Source organism: Salvelinus alpinus, chromosome 21, assembly GCF_045679555.1.
Source record: "Salvelinus alpinus chromosome 21, SLU_Salpinus.1, whole genome shotgun sequence".
Classification (NCBI taxonomy): domain Eukaryota; kingdom Metazoa; phylum Chordata; class Actinopteri; order Salmoniformes; family Salmonidae; genus Salvelinus; species Salvelinus alpinus.
This window is the reverse complement of record NC_092106.1, coordinates 270,817-287,829: the sequence shown is the minus strand read 5'-3', so window position 1 is coordinate 287,829 and position 17,013 is coordinate 270,817. Positions and strand designations below refer to the sequence as shown.

The 17,013-nt window shown below is 43.0% G+C and overlaps 1 protein-coding gene across 2 annotated transcripts in view; it reads left to right on the top strand.

The window, feature by feature from the left end:
* The window catches only part of col4a4 (collagen, type IV, alpha 4), a 170,289-nt gene that overhangs the window by 14,973 nt on the left and 138,303 nt on the right, over positions 1 to 17,013 (top strand). For both annotated transcript variants that reach the window (XM_071356391.1, XM_071356390.1), the window contains exon 3: positions 15,988 to 16,030. In XM_071356391.1, the coding sequence (XP_071212492.1) occupies positions 15,988 to 16,030 (43 nt within the window). The remainder of the gene's footprint in view (positions 1 to 15,987; positions 16,031 to 17,013) is intronic.

Below are 17,013 nucleotides of genomic sequence, written 5' to 3'. Positions count from 1 at the left end.
CTGTAATTTTTATCATAGGTACACTTCAACTATGAGAGACGGAATCTAAAACAAAAATCCAGAAAATCACATTGTATGATTTTTAAGTAATTAATTTGCATTTTATTGCATGACATAAGTATTTGATACATCAGAAAAGCAGAACTTAATATTTGGTACAGAAACCTTTGTTTGCAATTACAGAGATCATACGTTTCCTGTAGTTCTTGACTAGGTTTGCACACACTGCAGCAGGGATTTTGGCCCACTCCTCCCTACAGATCTTCTCCAGATCCTTCAGGTTTCGGGGCTGTCGCTGGGCAAAACGGACTTTCAGCTCCCTCCAAAGATTTTCTATTGGGTTCAGGTCTGGAGACTGGCTAGGCCACTCCAGGACCTTGAGATGCTTCTTACGGAGCCACTCCTTAGTTGCCATGGCTGTGTGCTTCGTGTCGTTGTCATGCTGGAAGACCCAGCCACGACCCATCTTCAATGCTCTTACTGAGGGAAGGAGGTTGTTGGCCAAGATCTCGCGATACATGGCCCCATCCATCCTCCCCTCAATACGGTGCAGTCGTCCTGTCCCCTTTGCAGAAAAGCATCCCCAAAGAATGATGTTTCCACCTCCATGCTTCACGGTTGGGATGGTGTTCTTGGGGTTGTACTCATACTTCTTCTTCCTCCAAACACGGCGAGTGGAGTTAGACCAAAAAGCTCTATTTTTGTCTCATCAGACCACATGACCTTCTCCCATTCCTCCTCTGGATCATCCAGATGGTCATTGGCAAACTTCAGACAGGCCTGGACATGCACTGGCTTAAACAGGGGGACCTTGCGTGCGCTGCAGGATTTTAATCCATGACGGCGTAGTGTGTTACTAATGGTTTTCTTTGAGACTGTGGTCCCAGCTCTCTTCAGGTCATTGACCAGGTCCTGCCGTGTAGTTCTGGGCTGATCCCTCACCTTCCTCATGATCATTGATGCCCCACGAGGTGAAATCTTGCATGGAGCCCCAGACCGAGGGTGATTGACCGTCATCTTGAACTTCTTCCATTTTCTAATAATTGCGCCAACAGTTGTTTCCTTCTCACCAAGCTGCTTGCCTATTGTCCTGTAGCCCATCCCAGCCTTGTGCAGGTCTACAATTCTATCCCTGATGTCCTTACACAGCTTTCTGGTGTTGGCCATTGTGGAGAGGTTGGAATCTGTTTGATTGTGTGTGGACAGGTGTCTTTTATACAGGTAACGAGTTCAAACAGGTGCAGTTAATACAGGTAATGAGTGGAGAACAGGAGGGCTTCTTAAAGAAAAACTAACAGGTCTGTGAGAGCCGGAATTCTTACTGGTTGGTAGGTGATCAAATACTTATGTCATGCAATAAAATGCAAATTAATTATTTAAAAATCATACAATGTGATTTTCTGGATTTTTGTTTTAGATTCCGTCTCTCACAGTTGAAGTGTACCTATGATAAAAATTACAGACCTCTACATGCTTTGTAAGTAGGAAAACCTGCAAAATCGGCAGTGTATCAAATACTTGTTCTCCCCACTGTAGGTCTATATATAGGTCTATATAGAACAGTTTGGGTCTAGTGTGTCTCCCCCTTTGAATAGGGGGATGACCGCGGCAGTTTTCCAATCTTTGGGGATCTCAGATGATACGAAAGAGAGGTTGAACAGGCTTGTAATAGCGGTTGCAACTATTTTGGCGGATAATTTTAGAAAGAGAGGGTCCAGATTGTCTAGCCCAGCTGATTTGTAGGGATCCAGATTTTGCAGCTCTTTCAGAACATCAGCTGTCTGGATTTGGGTGAAGGAGAAGTGGAGGGGGCTTGGGCACGTTGCTGCAGTGGGTGCGGAGCTGTTGACCGGGGTAGGGATAGCCATGTGGAAAGCGTGGCCAGCCGTAGAAAAATGCTTATTATCGATTATCGTAGATTTATCGGTGGTGACAGTGTTTCCTAGCCTCAGTGCAGTTGGTAGCTGGGAGGAGGTGCTCTTATTCTTCATGGACTTTACAGTGTCCCAAAACTTTTGGGAATTAGTGCTACCTGATGCAAATTCCAGTTTGAAAAATCTAGCCTTTGCTTTCCTAACTAACTGAGTAAATTGGTTCCTGACTTCCCTGAAAAGTTGCATATCATGGGGGCTATTCGATGCTAATGCAGAACGCCACAGGATGTTTTTGTGCTCGTCAAGGGCAGTCAAGTCTGGGGTGAGCCATGGGCTATATCTGTTCTTAGTTCAACATTTTTTGAATGGGGCATGCTTATTTAAGATAGCGAGGAAAGCCCTTTTAAAGAGCAACCAGGCCTCCTCTACTGACGGGATGAGGACAATATCCTTCCAGGATACCCTGGGCAGGTCGATTAGAAAGGCCTGAACGCTGAAGTGTTATAGGGAGCGTTTGACAGTGATGAGGGGTGGTCGTTTGACCGCGGACCCATCACGCAGGCAATGAGGCAGTGATCGCTGAGATCCTGGTTGAAGACAGCAGAGGTGTATTTAGAGGGCAAGTTGGTCAGGATAATATCTAAGAGAGTGCCCATGGTTACGGATTTAGGGTTGTACCTGGTAGGTTCCTTAATAATTTGTGTGAGATTGAGGGCATCTAATTTAGATTGTAGGATGGCCGGGTGTTAAGCATATCCCAGTTTAGGTCACCTAACAGTACAAACTCTGAAGATAGATGGGGGCAATCAATTCAAATATGGTGTCCAGGGCACAGCTGGGGACTGAGGGGGGTCTATAACAAGTGGCAACGGTGAGAGTCTTATTTCTGGAAAGGTGGATTTTTAGAAGTAGAAGCTCAAATTGTTTGGGCACAGACCTGGATAGTATGACAGAACTCTGCAGGCTATCTCTGCAGTAGATTGAAACTCCGTCTCCGTCAGATTTCTGGGTGCGGAGGAATAGATTCAAGGCATAATGTATATACAAGGGTATGGTAGGATATGAGTACAGTGGAGGTAAACCTAGGCATTGAGTAACGATGAGAGAGGTTTTGTCTAGAGCGGCACCAGTTAAGCCAGGTGAGGTATCCGCATGTGTGGGGGGTGGAATAAAAGGACTATCTAAGGCATATTGGGCAGGAATAGGGGCTCTCCAGTGAAATAAGACAATCACTAACCAAAACAGGAATAGACAAGGCATATTGACATTAGGGAGAGGCATGTGTAGCCAAGTGATCATAGGGTCCAATGAGTAGCACTAGATGAGTCACGGAGCCAAATTCCGTAGTCGCCGCTACGCTAGGCGAGCTGGAGACACGGCGATTCACACAGCTAGCGGGCCGGGGCTAGCAGATGGGCATCCGGCGACGTCGCAACGGAAGAGCCTGGTGAGACCACCTCGGACGGTTACTTCGGCAGACCAGTCGTGATGGATTGGCGGGGCTCTGTGTCGGCAGTAAAGGGTCCAGGCCAATTGGCAAAAGAGGTATTGTAGCCCAAGAATTGGTTGGTGGACCTCTTTGGCTAGCCGGGAGATAAGCTTAGCTTGAGGCTAGCTCCAGGCTAACTGGTGCTTGCTTTGGGACAGAGACGTTAGCCAGGAGTAGCCACTCGGATAGCAGCAAGCTATCTGCGATGATCAAGTGTAAAGGTTCAGAGGTTGCGGTAGGAATCCGGAGATGTGGTAGAGAAAAAGCAGTCCGATATGCTCCTGATTGATATCGCGCTGTGCAGACTGTCAGGAATTAAACGGGTTGAGGCTGGCCGATGTCCGAGGTAACGGTGAGGACCGCTAGAAGTGGCTAACTGACTACTAGCTAGTAGCTAGTTAGCTGGCTAACCTCTGAAGGGGGTTCCGGTTGGGTGAGGTGGGTTGCATGAGAGTTTATAAGTTTGGTGGAGTTTATAAGTTTGGTGGAGGATGAAAAGTGGTCTCGGGCTGTTTTTCATGGTTTGGCCAAGGCCCCTTAGTTCCAGCAAAAATTAAATGTTCAGGTCTCTCCAGGGATGTTCGATCAGGTTCAAGTTCGAGATCTGGGTGGGTCACTCAAGTACATTCAGAGACTTGTCCTGAAGCTACTCCTGCGTTGACTTGGCTGTGTGCTTAGTGTCGTTGTCCTGTTGGACAGTGAACCTTCGCCCCAGTCTGAGATCCTGAGCGCTCTGGAGCAGGTTTTCATCAAGGATCTCTTTGACCTATGCTCCATTCATCTTTCCCTCGATCCCGACTAGTCTCCCTGCCTCTGAAAAACATCCCCACAGCATGATGCTGCCACCACCATGCATCAGCGTAGGGATGGTATTGGCCAAAGAGTTCAGTTGTTCAGTTGTTTTCATCAGACCAGAGAATCTTGTTTCTCATGGTGTGAGAGTGCAGTGCTTTAGGTGCTTTTTGAAAAAGTCCAAGCAGACCTTTTACTGAGGAGTGGCTTCCGTCTGGCAACTCTACAATAAAGGCATGATTGGTGGAATGTTACAGAGATGGTTGTCCTTCTCGAAGGTTCTCCCATCTCCACAGAGGAACTCCGGAGATGAGTGACCATCGGGTTCATGGTCACCAGAGTGACCATCGGGTTCATGGTCACCTCCCTGATTAAGGCCCTTCTCCACTGATTGCTCAGTTTGGCTAGGCGGCCAGCTCTAGGAAGAGTCTTCATGGTTCCAAAGTTCTTCCATTTTAGAATGATGGAGGCCTCTATGTTCTTGGGGACCTTCAATGCTGCAGAAATGTTATGGAAATGTACCCTTCCCTAGATCTGTGCCATAACACAATCCTGTCTCGGAGCTCTACGGACAATTCCTTCGACCTCATGGCGTGATTTTTGCTCTGACATGCACTGTCAACTGTAGGACCTTATATAGACAGGTGTGTCATGTCCAATCAATTGAATTTACCACAGGTGGACTTCAATCAAGTTGTAGAAACATCTCAAGGATGATAAATGGAAAACAGGATTTTTTTTTATTATCCATTTTAGAAAATGGCTGTAACGTAACAAAATGTGGAAAAAGTGAAGGGGTCGAATTACTTTCTTGATGCACTGTACATATACAGTACCAGTCAAATTTTTATTGAAGACGTCAAAACTATGAAATAACACACACGGAATCATGTAGTAACCAAAAATGTGATAAACAAATCAAAATATATTTTATATTTGACATTCTTCAAAGTAGCCACCCTTTGCCTTGATGACACCTTTACACACGCTTGGCATTCTTTCAACCAGCGTCATGAGGTAGTCACCTGGAATGCACTTCAATTAACAGGTGTGCCTTGTTAAAAGTTTGTGGAATTTCTTTCCTTCTTAATGCGTTTGAGCCAATCAGTTGTGTTGTGACAAGGTGGCGGTGGTATACATAAGATAGCCTTATTTGGTAAAAGACCAAGTCCATATTATGACAAGAACAGCTCAAATAAGGAAAGAGAAATGACAGTCCTTCATTACTTTAAGGCAAGAAGGTCAGTCAATTCGAAAATGTCAATAACTTTTCAAGTGCAGTCGCAAAAACCATCAAGCGCTATGATGGATCTGGCTCTCTTTAGGTCCAGCACAGGAAAGGAATACCCAGACTTACCTTTGCTGCAGAGGATAAGTTCATTGGAGTTACCAGCCTCAGAAATTGCAGTCCACATAAATGCTTCACAGAGTTTAAGTAACAGACACATCTCAACATCAACTGTTCAGAAAAGACTGCGTGAATCAGGCCTTTGTGGTCGAATTGCTACAAAGAAACCACTACTAAAGGACACAATTTTACTTACCTTTAAAAACTTTTTTTTATCAACTTTATTTAACTAGGCAAGTTAGTTAAGAACAAATTCTTATTTAGAATGACGGCGTACCAAAAGGCAAAAGGTCTCCTGGGGGACGGGGGCTGGGTTTAAAAAGAATATATAGTACAAAACACACATCACGACAAGAGAGACAACACAACACTACATAAAGAGACAACTAAGACAACAACATAGCATGGCATCAACACGTGACAACACAGCATGGTAGCAACACAACATGTCAATAACATGGTAGCAACACAACATGGCAGCAGCACAACATGGTAGCAGCACAAAACAGGGTACAAACAGTATTGGGCACAGACAACAAACAGCACAAAGGGCAAGAAGGTAGAGACAAATGTACATCACGCAAAGCAGCCACAACTGTCAGTAAGAGTGTCCATGAGGGGGGAGTGAGGCCAAAAAAGGGTTTTATAAATAATCGTCAACCAGTGGGTCTTGCAACGGGTATTCAGAGTTGACCAGTTTACAGAGGAGTATAGAGTGCAGTGATGTGTCCTATAAGGAGCATTGGTGGCAAATCTGATGGCCGAATGGTAATGAACATCTAGCTGCTCGAGAGCAGCCTTACCTTACGTCTCCGTAATCTAGCATGGGTAGGATGGTCATCTGAATCAGGGTTAGTTTGGCAGCTGGGGTGATAGAGGAGCGATTACGATTGAGGAAATCAAGTCTAGACTTTAGCCTGCAGCTTTGATATGTGCTGAGAGAAGGAGAGTGTACTGTCTTGTATGAGGTGACTACCTCAAGCACTATACCCTCAGAGGTAGCAATCACACCTGTGGGGAGAGGGACATGTAGAAGAGACTTGCTTGAACCAATAAGAAGAAGAGACTTGCTTGGGCCAAGAAAAACGAGCAATGGACATTAGACCTGTGGAAATCTGTCCTTTGGTCTGATGAGTTCAAATTTGACATTTTTGCTTCCAACCGCCATGTCTTTGTGAGACGCTTGTGTGGTTCCCACCGTGAAGCATGGACGAGGAGGTCTGATTGTGTGTGGGTGCTGTCTGTGATTTAACCAGCATGGCTACCAGAGCATTCTGCAGCGAAATGATGATCTCCACATGTGTGGTTTGCGCTTAGTGGGACTATAATTTTGTTTTTCAACAGGACAATGGCCCAAAACACACCTCCAGGCTGTGTAAGAGCTATTTGACCAAGAAGGGGAGTGATGAAGTGCTGCATCAGATGACCTGGCCTCCACTATCATTCGACCTCAACCCAATTGAGATGGTTTGGGATGAGTAGGACCACAGAGTGAAGGAAAAGCATCCAACAAGTGTTCAGCATATGTGGGAACTCCTTCAAAACTGATGGAAAAGCATTCCTCATGAAGCTGTTGGAGAGAATGTGCAAGCTGTCATCAAGGCAAAGGGTGGCTACTTTGAAGAATCTAAAATATATTTTTATTTGTTTAATACTTTTTTTGTTACTACATTAATCCATATGTGTTATTTGATAGTTTTGAAATAATAACCTACTCATTCAAGTTTTTCTTTATTTTTACTATTGTCTACATTGTAGAATAATAGTGAAGACATCAAAACTATTAAATGACACATATGGAATCATGTCGTAACAAAATAGGCCAATTCCAAAATAAATGGTCTATTGATTCTGTATCCTCACAACAAAATCTGCAGAGCTTTGATTGTATGCCCCAAATATTCAATATTTTGTTGGTGGCAAGAATTCTATATAATCATTTTAGCTGAAAAGCACGAAGTCTTGAATCTTTCGTCAATTGATATATGAACTCATACTGTCACATCTGCTCCCACTACGCCCTCTGGTGTTCATCCGGTTTCGTCTTAACCTACAGTTCTCCGCCCTGTATATACTCTCTTTCTCTCTCTCTCTCTCTTGGTGTGATTGTGTGGTTGGTGACAGGTGTGCTGGAGTCAGAGCAGATCCATACCAGCTGCAAATCGTCCCATAAATCAAGACCTCTACATAAACTCATTCCTGCCACCTCCACTCTGCCAGATCGTAATCTCTGCTCATACCGCGCTGTCTCTGGCTCCTGTCTCCTGTACCACATCTCACCACCAACCACCTTGCTCTGGACTTCACTCACCACCACCACCTTTGAAAAAGTATAATTTTCAATTAATAGAAAATGAGACATGGGAATCTGCACAAAGGCAAAAAGGAAGTCAATTTCTGAGCTTTTCTTAGTAATCTACTTGAGAACTATTTACGGTTCAAGTAAAACCTTTGAATAAGTGAATCTTTTAGAGAGGTTTAGCGCTTTTATATTTAATTATCTCAACCCACCCAATTCATATTCATTATATAGATAGACACGCTTTATCTTGTCTGGTTTAGCTTCCCAGATAAAGCGAAATATTCTTTGCTCATATTTTGGAGGGATATTTTTTGGGGTACTTTTATTTAACTAGGCAAGTCAGTTAACAACACATTTTTATTTACAAAGACGACTTACCAGGGAACAGTGGGTTAACTGCCTTGTTCAGGGGCAGAATGACAGATTTTATAAATTAATCATCAGGAGTAGGCAGCACCATAAGTAAGTGAGTAAACTGAGAAGAGTTAAGAGTTAATCGGGGCGATTTTCCCATGAATAGACGGGTATTTACCTCTCTGTAGTTGCAGCATCTTGACTATTTTTACAAGTTTTCTATTGAAATTAATTGTGGAGAGCTCATTTATATATTTTGTGATATGAATACCAAGTATGTCTACTTCACCGTCAGGCCATGTTATAGGTAATCTGCAGGGTAATGTAAAAGTATAATTATTTAACGATCCAATACGTAATATTGTACACTTATCATAATTAGGTTTTAGTCCAGAGAGTCCAGAAAAGTTATCTAGCTCTTCAATGAGATATTGCATGGATCTAGCTTGTGGAATTAAATTAAAACTTGAGTCAACGGCATACATGGACACCTTTGTTTTTAAGCCTTGGATTTCTAATCTTCTAATGTTGTTATTTGGTCTAATTTTAATAGCTAGCATTTCGATGGCCATAACAAATAGATATGGTGACATCAGACACCCTTGTTTAACTCCTCTTGACAATTCAAAACTCTCTGAGAAGTAGCCGCTTTTTACTATTTTACACCTGGGGTTGCTATACATTACTTTTGCCCATTTTATAAGAGTATATCTCACCGAAATTTAAAAAATCCAGGCATTTATAAATAAAATCCATTCTTACTTTATCAAAGGCCTTTTCAAAATCCGCTATACATACCAGGCCTTGCTTCTTAGATGTTTCATGATGTTGTATTATTTCTAGTAGCTGTCGTACATTATCTCCAATGTATTGTCCAGGTAAAAAACCTGTCTGATCAGGATGAACAATACCTGGTAAACCTTTTAAATTCTGAGTGCTATGCATTTTACTAGTTTTTGCATTACAACATTGAAGTGTAAGAGGCCTCCAATTTTTAAGATAGACTGGATCTATACATTTGCCATCTGGGTCTTGTTTTAATAATAGTGAAAGCAGAACTTCCTGCTGAGTACCTGACAGACTAACATTTCATAGGAGTAGTTAAAACAAGCTTTGAATATATCAAAAAAGGCCTGATAGACCTCTACCGGTATGCCATCAAGCCCTGGGGTTTTTCAAGACTGAAAGGATTTAATAGCCTCAACAACAAAAAAATCCTCTGTAATTTGGCCTTCACACTGATTTGTCTGTACATTTGTTATTTTTTTATTATTTGGAAAGAATTCCTTACAGCAGTGGTTCCCAAACTTTTATAGTCCTGTACCCCTTCAAATGGTCAACCTCCAATTGCGCACTCTCAAATGTTATTTTTTGCCATCATTGTAAGCCTGCCACACACACTATACGATACATTTATTAAACATAAGAATGAGTGTGAGTTTTTGTCACAACCCCGCTCATGGGAAGTGACAAAGAACTCCTATAGGACCAGGGCACAAATAATAATATAATAATAATCAATATTTTTGCTCTTTATTTAATCATCTTAAATATAAAACCTTATTTGTTCATCGAAAATTATTAATAACTCACCACAGGTTAATGAGAAGGGTGTGATTGAAAGGATGCACATAACTCTGAAATGTTGGGTTCTATTGGAGAGAGTCTCACTCTTAAATCGTTTTCCACACACAGACTGTGCTTGTATTTAGTTGTCATGCTAGTGAGGGCCGAGAATCCACTCTCACATAGGTACGTGGTTGCAAAGGGAATCATTGTCTAAACAGAGATTTGCCAAGGCAGGATACTCTGAGCGCAGCCCAATCCAGAAATCTGGCAGTGGCTTCTGATTAAATAAAATTTTCACAGAACCGCTTGTTGCAATTTTGATGAGGCTCTCTTGTTCAGATATCGGTAAGTGGACTGGAGGCAGGGCATGAAAGGGATAATGAATCCAGTTGTTTGTGTCATCCGTTTCGGGAAAGTATTTGCGTAATTGCGCACCCAACTCACTCAGGTGCTTCGCTATATCACATTTGACATTGTCTGTAAGCTTGAGTTCATTTGCACACAACAAATCATACTGTCACAGCTTTTGCACCATCAGTGACGATACCAACACATCTTGACCACCAAAGTCCATTTGATGTCACAAAGCTGTCCAGTACTTTAAAAATATCCTCTCCTGTTTCCTGGTTTCCAGTGGTTTGCAGAAGAGAACGTCTTCCTTATTTGACCCCCCATAAACGTAACGGACATATACCAGACGGACATATACCAGGAGCTGTGCCAGGCCAGCCACATCTGTTGACCCATCCAACTGTAACGCATAGAATTCACTGGCTTGTATGTGAAGCAGTAATTGTTTCAAAACATCTCCTGCCATGTCACTGATGCGTCGTGAAACAGTGTTGTTTGATGAAGTCATTGTCCTATAGTTTTTCTGGCCTTTCCCCCCAGGTTTGTCTCAGCCATATCCGCTGCAGCGGGAAGAATGTACTGCTACTACCAGCAGTACTACACCTGCACCTGTCGACGATACAAGTTGTTCTGCTTCCACGGACACATCCAATGCTAGCATCAGTAATTCTACATTTGTTGTTAGCTCAGCTAGCATGGACACTGACAGTTGTGAATCTGATGCAGCTGAAGAGCTACTGCCCCCTTATCCGGGAAAGCACCGAACAACAGACATGGACGTTGGACCATCGAAGAGGCGCAAATATGATGATAACTACATTGATTTGGGGTTCACTTATATTGGGAGTAGTGCCTTTCCTCAGCCACAGTGTGTTATATGTGCAAAAGTACGATCTCACAACTCGATGAAACCTTCAGTCTTGCGCAGACATTTAGAAACAAAATATGTAAATTAGAAAAATAAGCCACAGGAGTTTTTTGAGCGAGAATTAAGACGACTTTCAAGTAGTAATATTTGACAATGCGTTGTTATTTCGCTGAACACTTGATGAACACTTTAATTATATTTTTGGCAGTGAACCGAGGCTACTCTGGCGAGAAAAATCCTTGTTGGAAAATATAAATGGACTGTTTGAAAATGTGAAGAACATTTTTTTGAATTTTTTTAATTTGATATATTTTTTTATGTGAATCACATTTTTATTTGGCGTACCCGCGACGACATTGCGCGAACCCCAGTTTGGGAATACCTGCCTTACAGTAATCGTCATTCAGTGGGTGAGGATGAGACGGAAAAGAGAACATCTGCTTAAAATATTTAGCTTCCTATTTTAAAATATCTATCGGAGAATCATAGATGACTCCGTCTTCAATGACGAGTTTCTGCAAATTATTTTAGTTAGCGTTCCTGTGTTAGAGATTCAGGAAGAAGTTGGTGTATTTTTCTCCGTATTCTATCCAGTTTGTATAATTTTTGTAGATCATTCTTGAATAAGTTCCTCCAGTTCTTTTTGTTTTTCCTCTAACTTATTTTGTATCTCTGTAGTATCATTTTTATTGCAATGTACAATTAGTTCATGTATTTCCCTTGTTAGTCTTGTCTCTGTAGCTAGAAACTGCTTTTTTAATGTTGATGAATATTGAATTGAATGACCACTGAACGTACATTTAAAGGTATCCCAAACAATAAGGGGATTTGTTGAACCTATATTGTACTTGAAAAATTCAGTTAGAAATTATTTTGTACTCCAGTAAACTTGGATTAAATTTCCAATATCCCCGTCCACGTGGAAATTCTATACAAATTATGTGAAGGCCGATTAGATGATGATCCGATCGCATCCTGTCTCCTATTAAAACCTTTTAAACCTTTGATGCAAGAGAGGAAGAGACAAGAAAGTAGTCAAGATGACTAGCTTGATTAAGTCTCCTCAATGTACATCTCACTAGGTCAGGGTTTTTTAGTCTCCAAATATCCACTATTTGTAATATGTCCATAAGTTTGGTGATTTCCTTAAGGGCACGGTGATGATAGTTCAACACTGTGTTATAGTCTCCCACCATAATGATTTGATTATTTGATGCCTGTAAGTTCAATACATTTGCAGAATTGGAACTTGTTGCCACAGGTTCAAATTGAATATTGAAAGAATTGTCTGCCAGAAAACAACTTCTGGCAAACTTTGCCACTAGTGGCAATAAATATTATTGTTGCAAAAGATTTGCCGCATATTTACCACTAGTAGCAAACATTTGCATGCTTCTGGCAACATTCTGTGGCACACTATTTAGATTGCAGCAAATTTGCCACAAACTTCCGGGAAGTTTTCCCAACAAATTCATTTTTGTAAGGGATCAGACCATGAATCAAAAATGCTTATGCTCACTCAGCTGTGCCTCACAAGTCATTTTAGCAGTGTGATCATATACCTAAAATGTTGAAATATAATTTCAAAATGGTCTGAGAAGAACAACATTAGCAGGGCAATTCAAGTGTAATAATGTATTGGGCCTGTAGCCTACTGCACAAACCCCATTATTACATAACTGTTTTTATTTGGTTAATGTTGCATAGGCCTACGTTTTTAAGTAATGTTTAAAAAAAACTATCTGAGTGGTAGATCTCGGCTTGAATTTTGACTCTGAAAGGGTTGGTGACTACTGCTGTAGGGCTACTACTTCCATAGGAACTTAATCCTGGGAAAAGCATGGCCAACAGAGCAGTGGTAATTTCCCAGTGTTTATTCTTGAGAAAACTGACAATCAATTTATTAAAAAACCTTTACTTAGGGCCCTCACACTTAACTTAGGGCCCTACTCAGTAATTTTGACAGTTAGCTTGCACCTGTAAAGAACTTTAATTAATAGGAAATTATGTGTGGATTTTAGAAGCAGACACATCGATGGCCCTGAACGAACTCTATCTGACTCTCTGTAAACTGGAAACCACACACCCTGAGGCTGCATTCATCGTAGCTGGGGATTTTAACAAGGCTAATCTAAAAACAAAACTCCCTAAATTCTATCAGCACATCGATTGTCCGACCAGGGCTGGCAGAACTCTGGACCATTGTTATACTAACTTCCGCGACGCATATAAGGCCCTCCCCCGCCCTCCTTTCGGAAAAGCTGACCACGACTCCATTTTGTTGATTCCAGCCTACAAACAGAAATTAAAACTACAAGCTCCCGCGCTCAGGTCTGTTCAACGCTGGTCCGACCAATCTGAATCCACGCTTCAAGACTGCTTTGATCACGCGGATTGGAATATGTTCCGCACGGCGTCCAACAACAACAATGATGAATATGCAGATTCGGTGAGCGAGTTCATTAGGAAGTGCATTGACGATGTCGTACCCAGAGCAACGATTAAAACATTCCCAAACCAGAAACCGTGGATTAACGGCAGCATTCGCGTGAAACTGAAAGCGCGAACCACTGCTTTTAACCAGGGCAAGGTGACCGGAAACATGACCGAATACACACAGTGTAGCTATTCTCTCCGCAAGGCTATCAAACAGGCTAAGTCCCAGTACAGAGACAAAATTGAATCGCAATTCAACAGCTCAGACACAAGGGGTATGTGGCAGGGTCTACAGTCTATCACGGATTACAAAAAGAAAAGCAGCCCCGTCGCGGATCAGGATGTCTTGCTCCCAGACAGGCTAAATACCTTTTTTGCCCGCTTTGAGGATAATACAGTGCCACTGACACGGCCCACTACCAAAACCTGCGGGCTCTCCTTCACTGCAGCCGAGGTGAGTAAAACATTTAAACGTGTTAACCCTCGCAAGGCTGCAGGCCCAGACGGCATTCCCAGCCGCGTCCTCAGAGCATGCGCAGACCAGCTGGCTGGTGTGTTTACGGACATATTCAATCAATCCTTAGCCCAGTCTGCTGTTCCCACATGCTTCAAGAGGGCCACCATTGTTCCTGTTCCCAAGAAAGCTAAGGTAACTGAGCTAAACGACTACCGCCCCGTAGCACTCACTTCCGTCATCATGAAGTGCTTTGAGAGACTAGTCAAGGACCATATCACCTCCACCCTACCGGACACCCTAGACCCACTCCAATTTGCTTACCGACCCAATAGGTCCACAGACGACGCAATCGCAACCACACTGCACACTGCCCTAACCCATCTGGACAAGAGGAATACCTATGTGAGAATGCTGTTCATCGACTACAGCTCAGCATTTAACACCATAGTACCCTCCAAACTCGTCATCAAGCTCGAGACCCTGGGCCTCGACCCCGCCCTGTGCAACTGGGTCCTGGACTTCCTGACGGGCCGCCCCCAGGTGGTGAGGGTAGGTAACAACATCTCCACCCCGCTGATCCTCAACACTGGGGCCCCACAAGGGTGCGTTCTGAGCCCTCTCCTGTACTCCCTGTTCACCCACGACTGCGTGGCCATGCACGCCTCCAACTCAATCATCAAGTTTGCGGACGACACTACAGTGGTAGGCTTGATTACCAACAACGACGAGACGGCCTACAGGGAGGAGGTGAGGGCCCTCGGAGTGTGGTGTCAGGAAAATAACCTCACACTCAACGTCAACAAAACAAAGGAGATGATTGTGGACTTCAGGAAACAGCAGAGGGAGCTCCCCCCTATCCACATCGACGGGTCAGTAGTGGAGAAGGTGGAAAGTTTTAAGTTCCTCGGTGTACACATCACGGACAAACTGAATTGGTCCACCCACACAGACAGCGTTGTGAAGAAGGCGCAGCAGCGCCTCTTCAACCTCAGGAGGCTGAAGAAATTCGGCTTGTCACCAAAAGCACTCACAAACTTCTACAGATGCACAATCGAGAGCATCCTGTCGGGCTGTATCACCGCCTGGTACGGCAACTGCTCCGCACACATCCGTAAGGCTCTCCAGAGGGTAGTGAGGTCGGCAGAACGCATCACCCGGGGCAAACTACCTGCCCTCCAGGACACCTACACCACCCGATGTCACAGGAAGGCCATAAAGATCATCAAGGACAACAACCACCCAAGCCACTACCTGTTCACCCCGCTATCATCCAGAAGGCGAGGTCAGTACAGGTGCATCCAAGCAGGGACCGAGAGACTGAAAAACAGCTTCTATCTCAAGGCCATCAGACTGTTAAACAGCCACCACTAACATTTAGCGGCCGCTGCCAACAAACTGACTCAGCTCCAGCCACCTTAAAAATGGGAATTGATGGAAATTATGTAAAAATGTACCACCAGCCACTTTAAACAATGCCACCTAATATAATGTTTACATACCCTACATTACACATCTCTTATGTATATGTATATACTGTACTCTATATCATCTACTGCATCTTGCCATCTTATGTAATACATGGACCACTAGCCACTTTAAACTATGCCACTTTATGTTTACATACCCTACAGTACTCATCTCATAGGTATATACCGTACTCTATACCATCTACTGCACCTTGCCTATGCCGTCTGTACCATCACTCATTCATATATCTTTATGTACATATTCTTTATCCCTTTACACTTGCGTGTATAAGGTAGTAGTTGCGGAATTGTTAGGTTAGATTACTTGTTGTTATTACTGCATTGTCGGAACTAGAAGCACAAGCATTTCGCTACACTCGCATTAACATCTGCTAACCATGTGTATGTGACTAATAAATTTGATTTGATTTGATTTGAAGAAAGGATCTAGCTTTTTGGAGCTTTTATTAAGACCTGAATTCAAATACAAATAATTTCTAATACTCTGGGCTTGATTGAGCCTGTGTCAAAAAAGGTGAAAACCCTCATATGGCATTCCAAGTAGACAAGAGAAAACACAAAAAGATTTCAAATGGTATTGAACGCAGCTCTGCTTTTCTTCACTTCTGAAACCAACTGGTGCAAACATGGGCCCTAACTTTAATGTCTTCTCTTCTATAGGTGGCTTGTGATAATGGTCGTTGCTGGACAGACCGTAATGGGGGTAAGTGAGTGGTTTCTACCAACATTCTTTGAAATATCTCATAGGTTTACAGTAATTTAGGCCTGAGTGATAAAATGTGACCGACCGGCTTGATTCGGTCTCATGTAGCAGAATTTGAAATTGTGATTTTTTTTCATTGGATAAAAGTAGAGACTCAGAGCTAGAACATGGTATATCATACAATACAGTTGTGTAACAATGGGAAAGTAAGTATGCTTTGAAAGTTGATAAAGTTGTAACTTCACTTTTGAGAAAATGGCTCTTGAATGTTTTGGTAAACCTACTGGAGAGCTCTTCTTTGTCTACACCCATTCAGCTTCGTACACACTCTTAAGCCTTAGCCCATCTCTTTAAGGATTCACATGTGAGGCAATGTACTAAACAACCAAAGATTTCAAGACTAAAGGCTGGTTTATACTACGGGTGTTTTCGTAAATTCAATCTGGAGTGCCAGATTGTGCCCTGGGCGTTCGTAAACTCAGAGCGTTGTCAGATTGTCCATTTGTAAAATTTCAGAGCACACACGAGACGCTCTGGCCGAGGAGTAGGGTTGATCAGAGCATTCTGACCTAACAACAGCGGTCAAGCTCCCAAGCTAACTGGTAACGTTGGCTAGCTTGCTAGTTACTTCCAGACACATGAGAAAACAGCTCACACTGACCATTTTACTTGCCCTAGCAGAGCTGGTTAGGCTGTTTTCATGTTATCCAGTGTTGGTGACTAACTGTGCTGCTGGCAGCAATTCAATGACCCTTTTTTTGCCAACGTTTCCTGACACCGCCCATATTCAACTGGTGTTGAATGTTCGTAAATTTGTCAGTTATTCTGCGCTCTGGCATCGGAGTAGATAGCCAGAGCGAATTTACCAGCTACGTCTATCGACAGTTGTCGCAGTGACATCATGCACATTCTATGGAAATGGTTACTTGCATAATGGAGTCAGATCATACACGTAACGTTAGCTAGCGAGCCAGCCAGGTAAC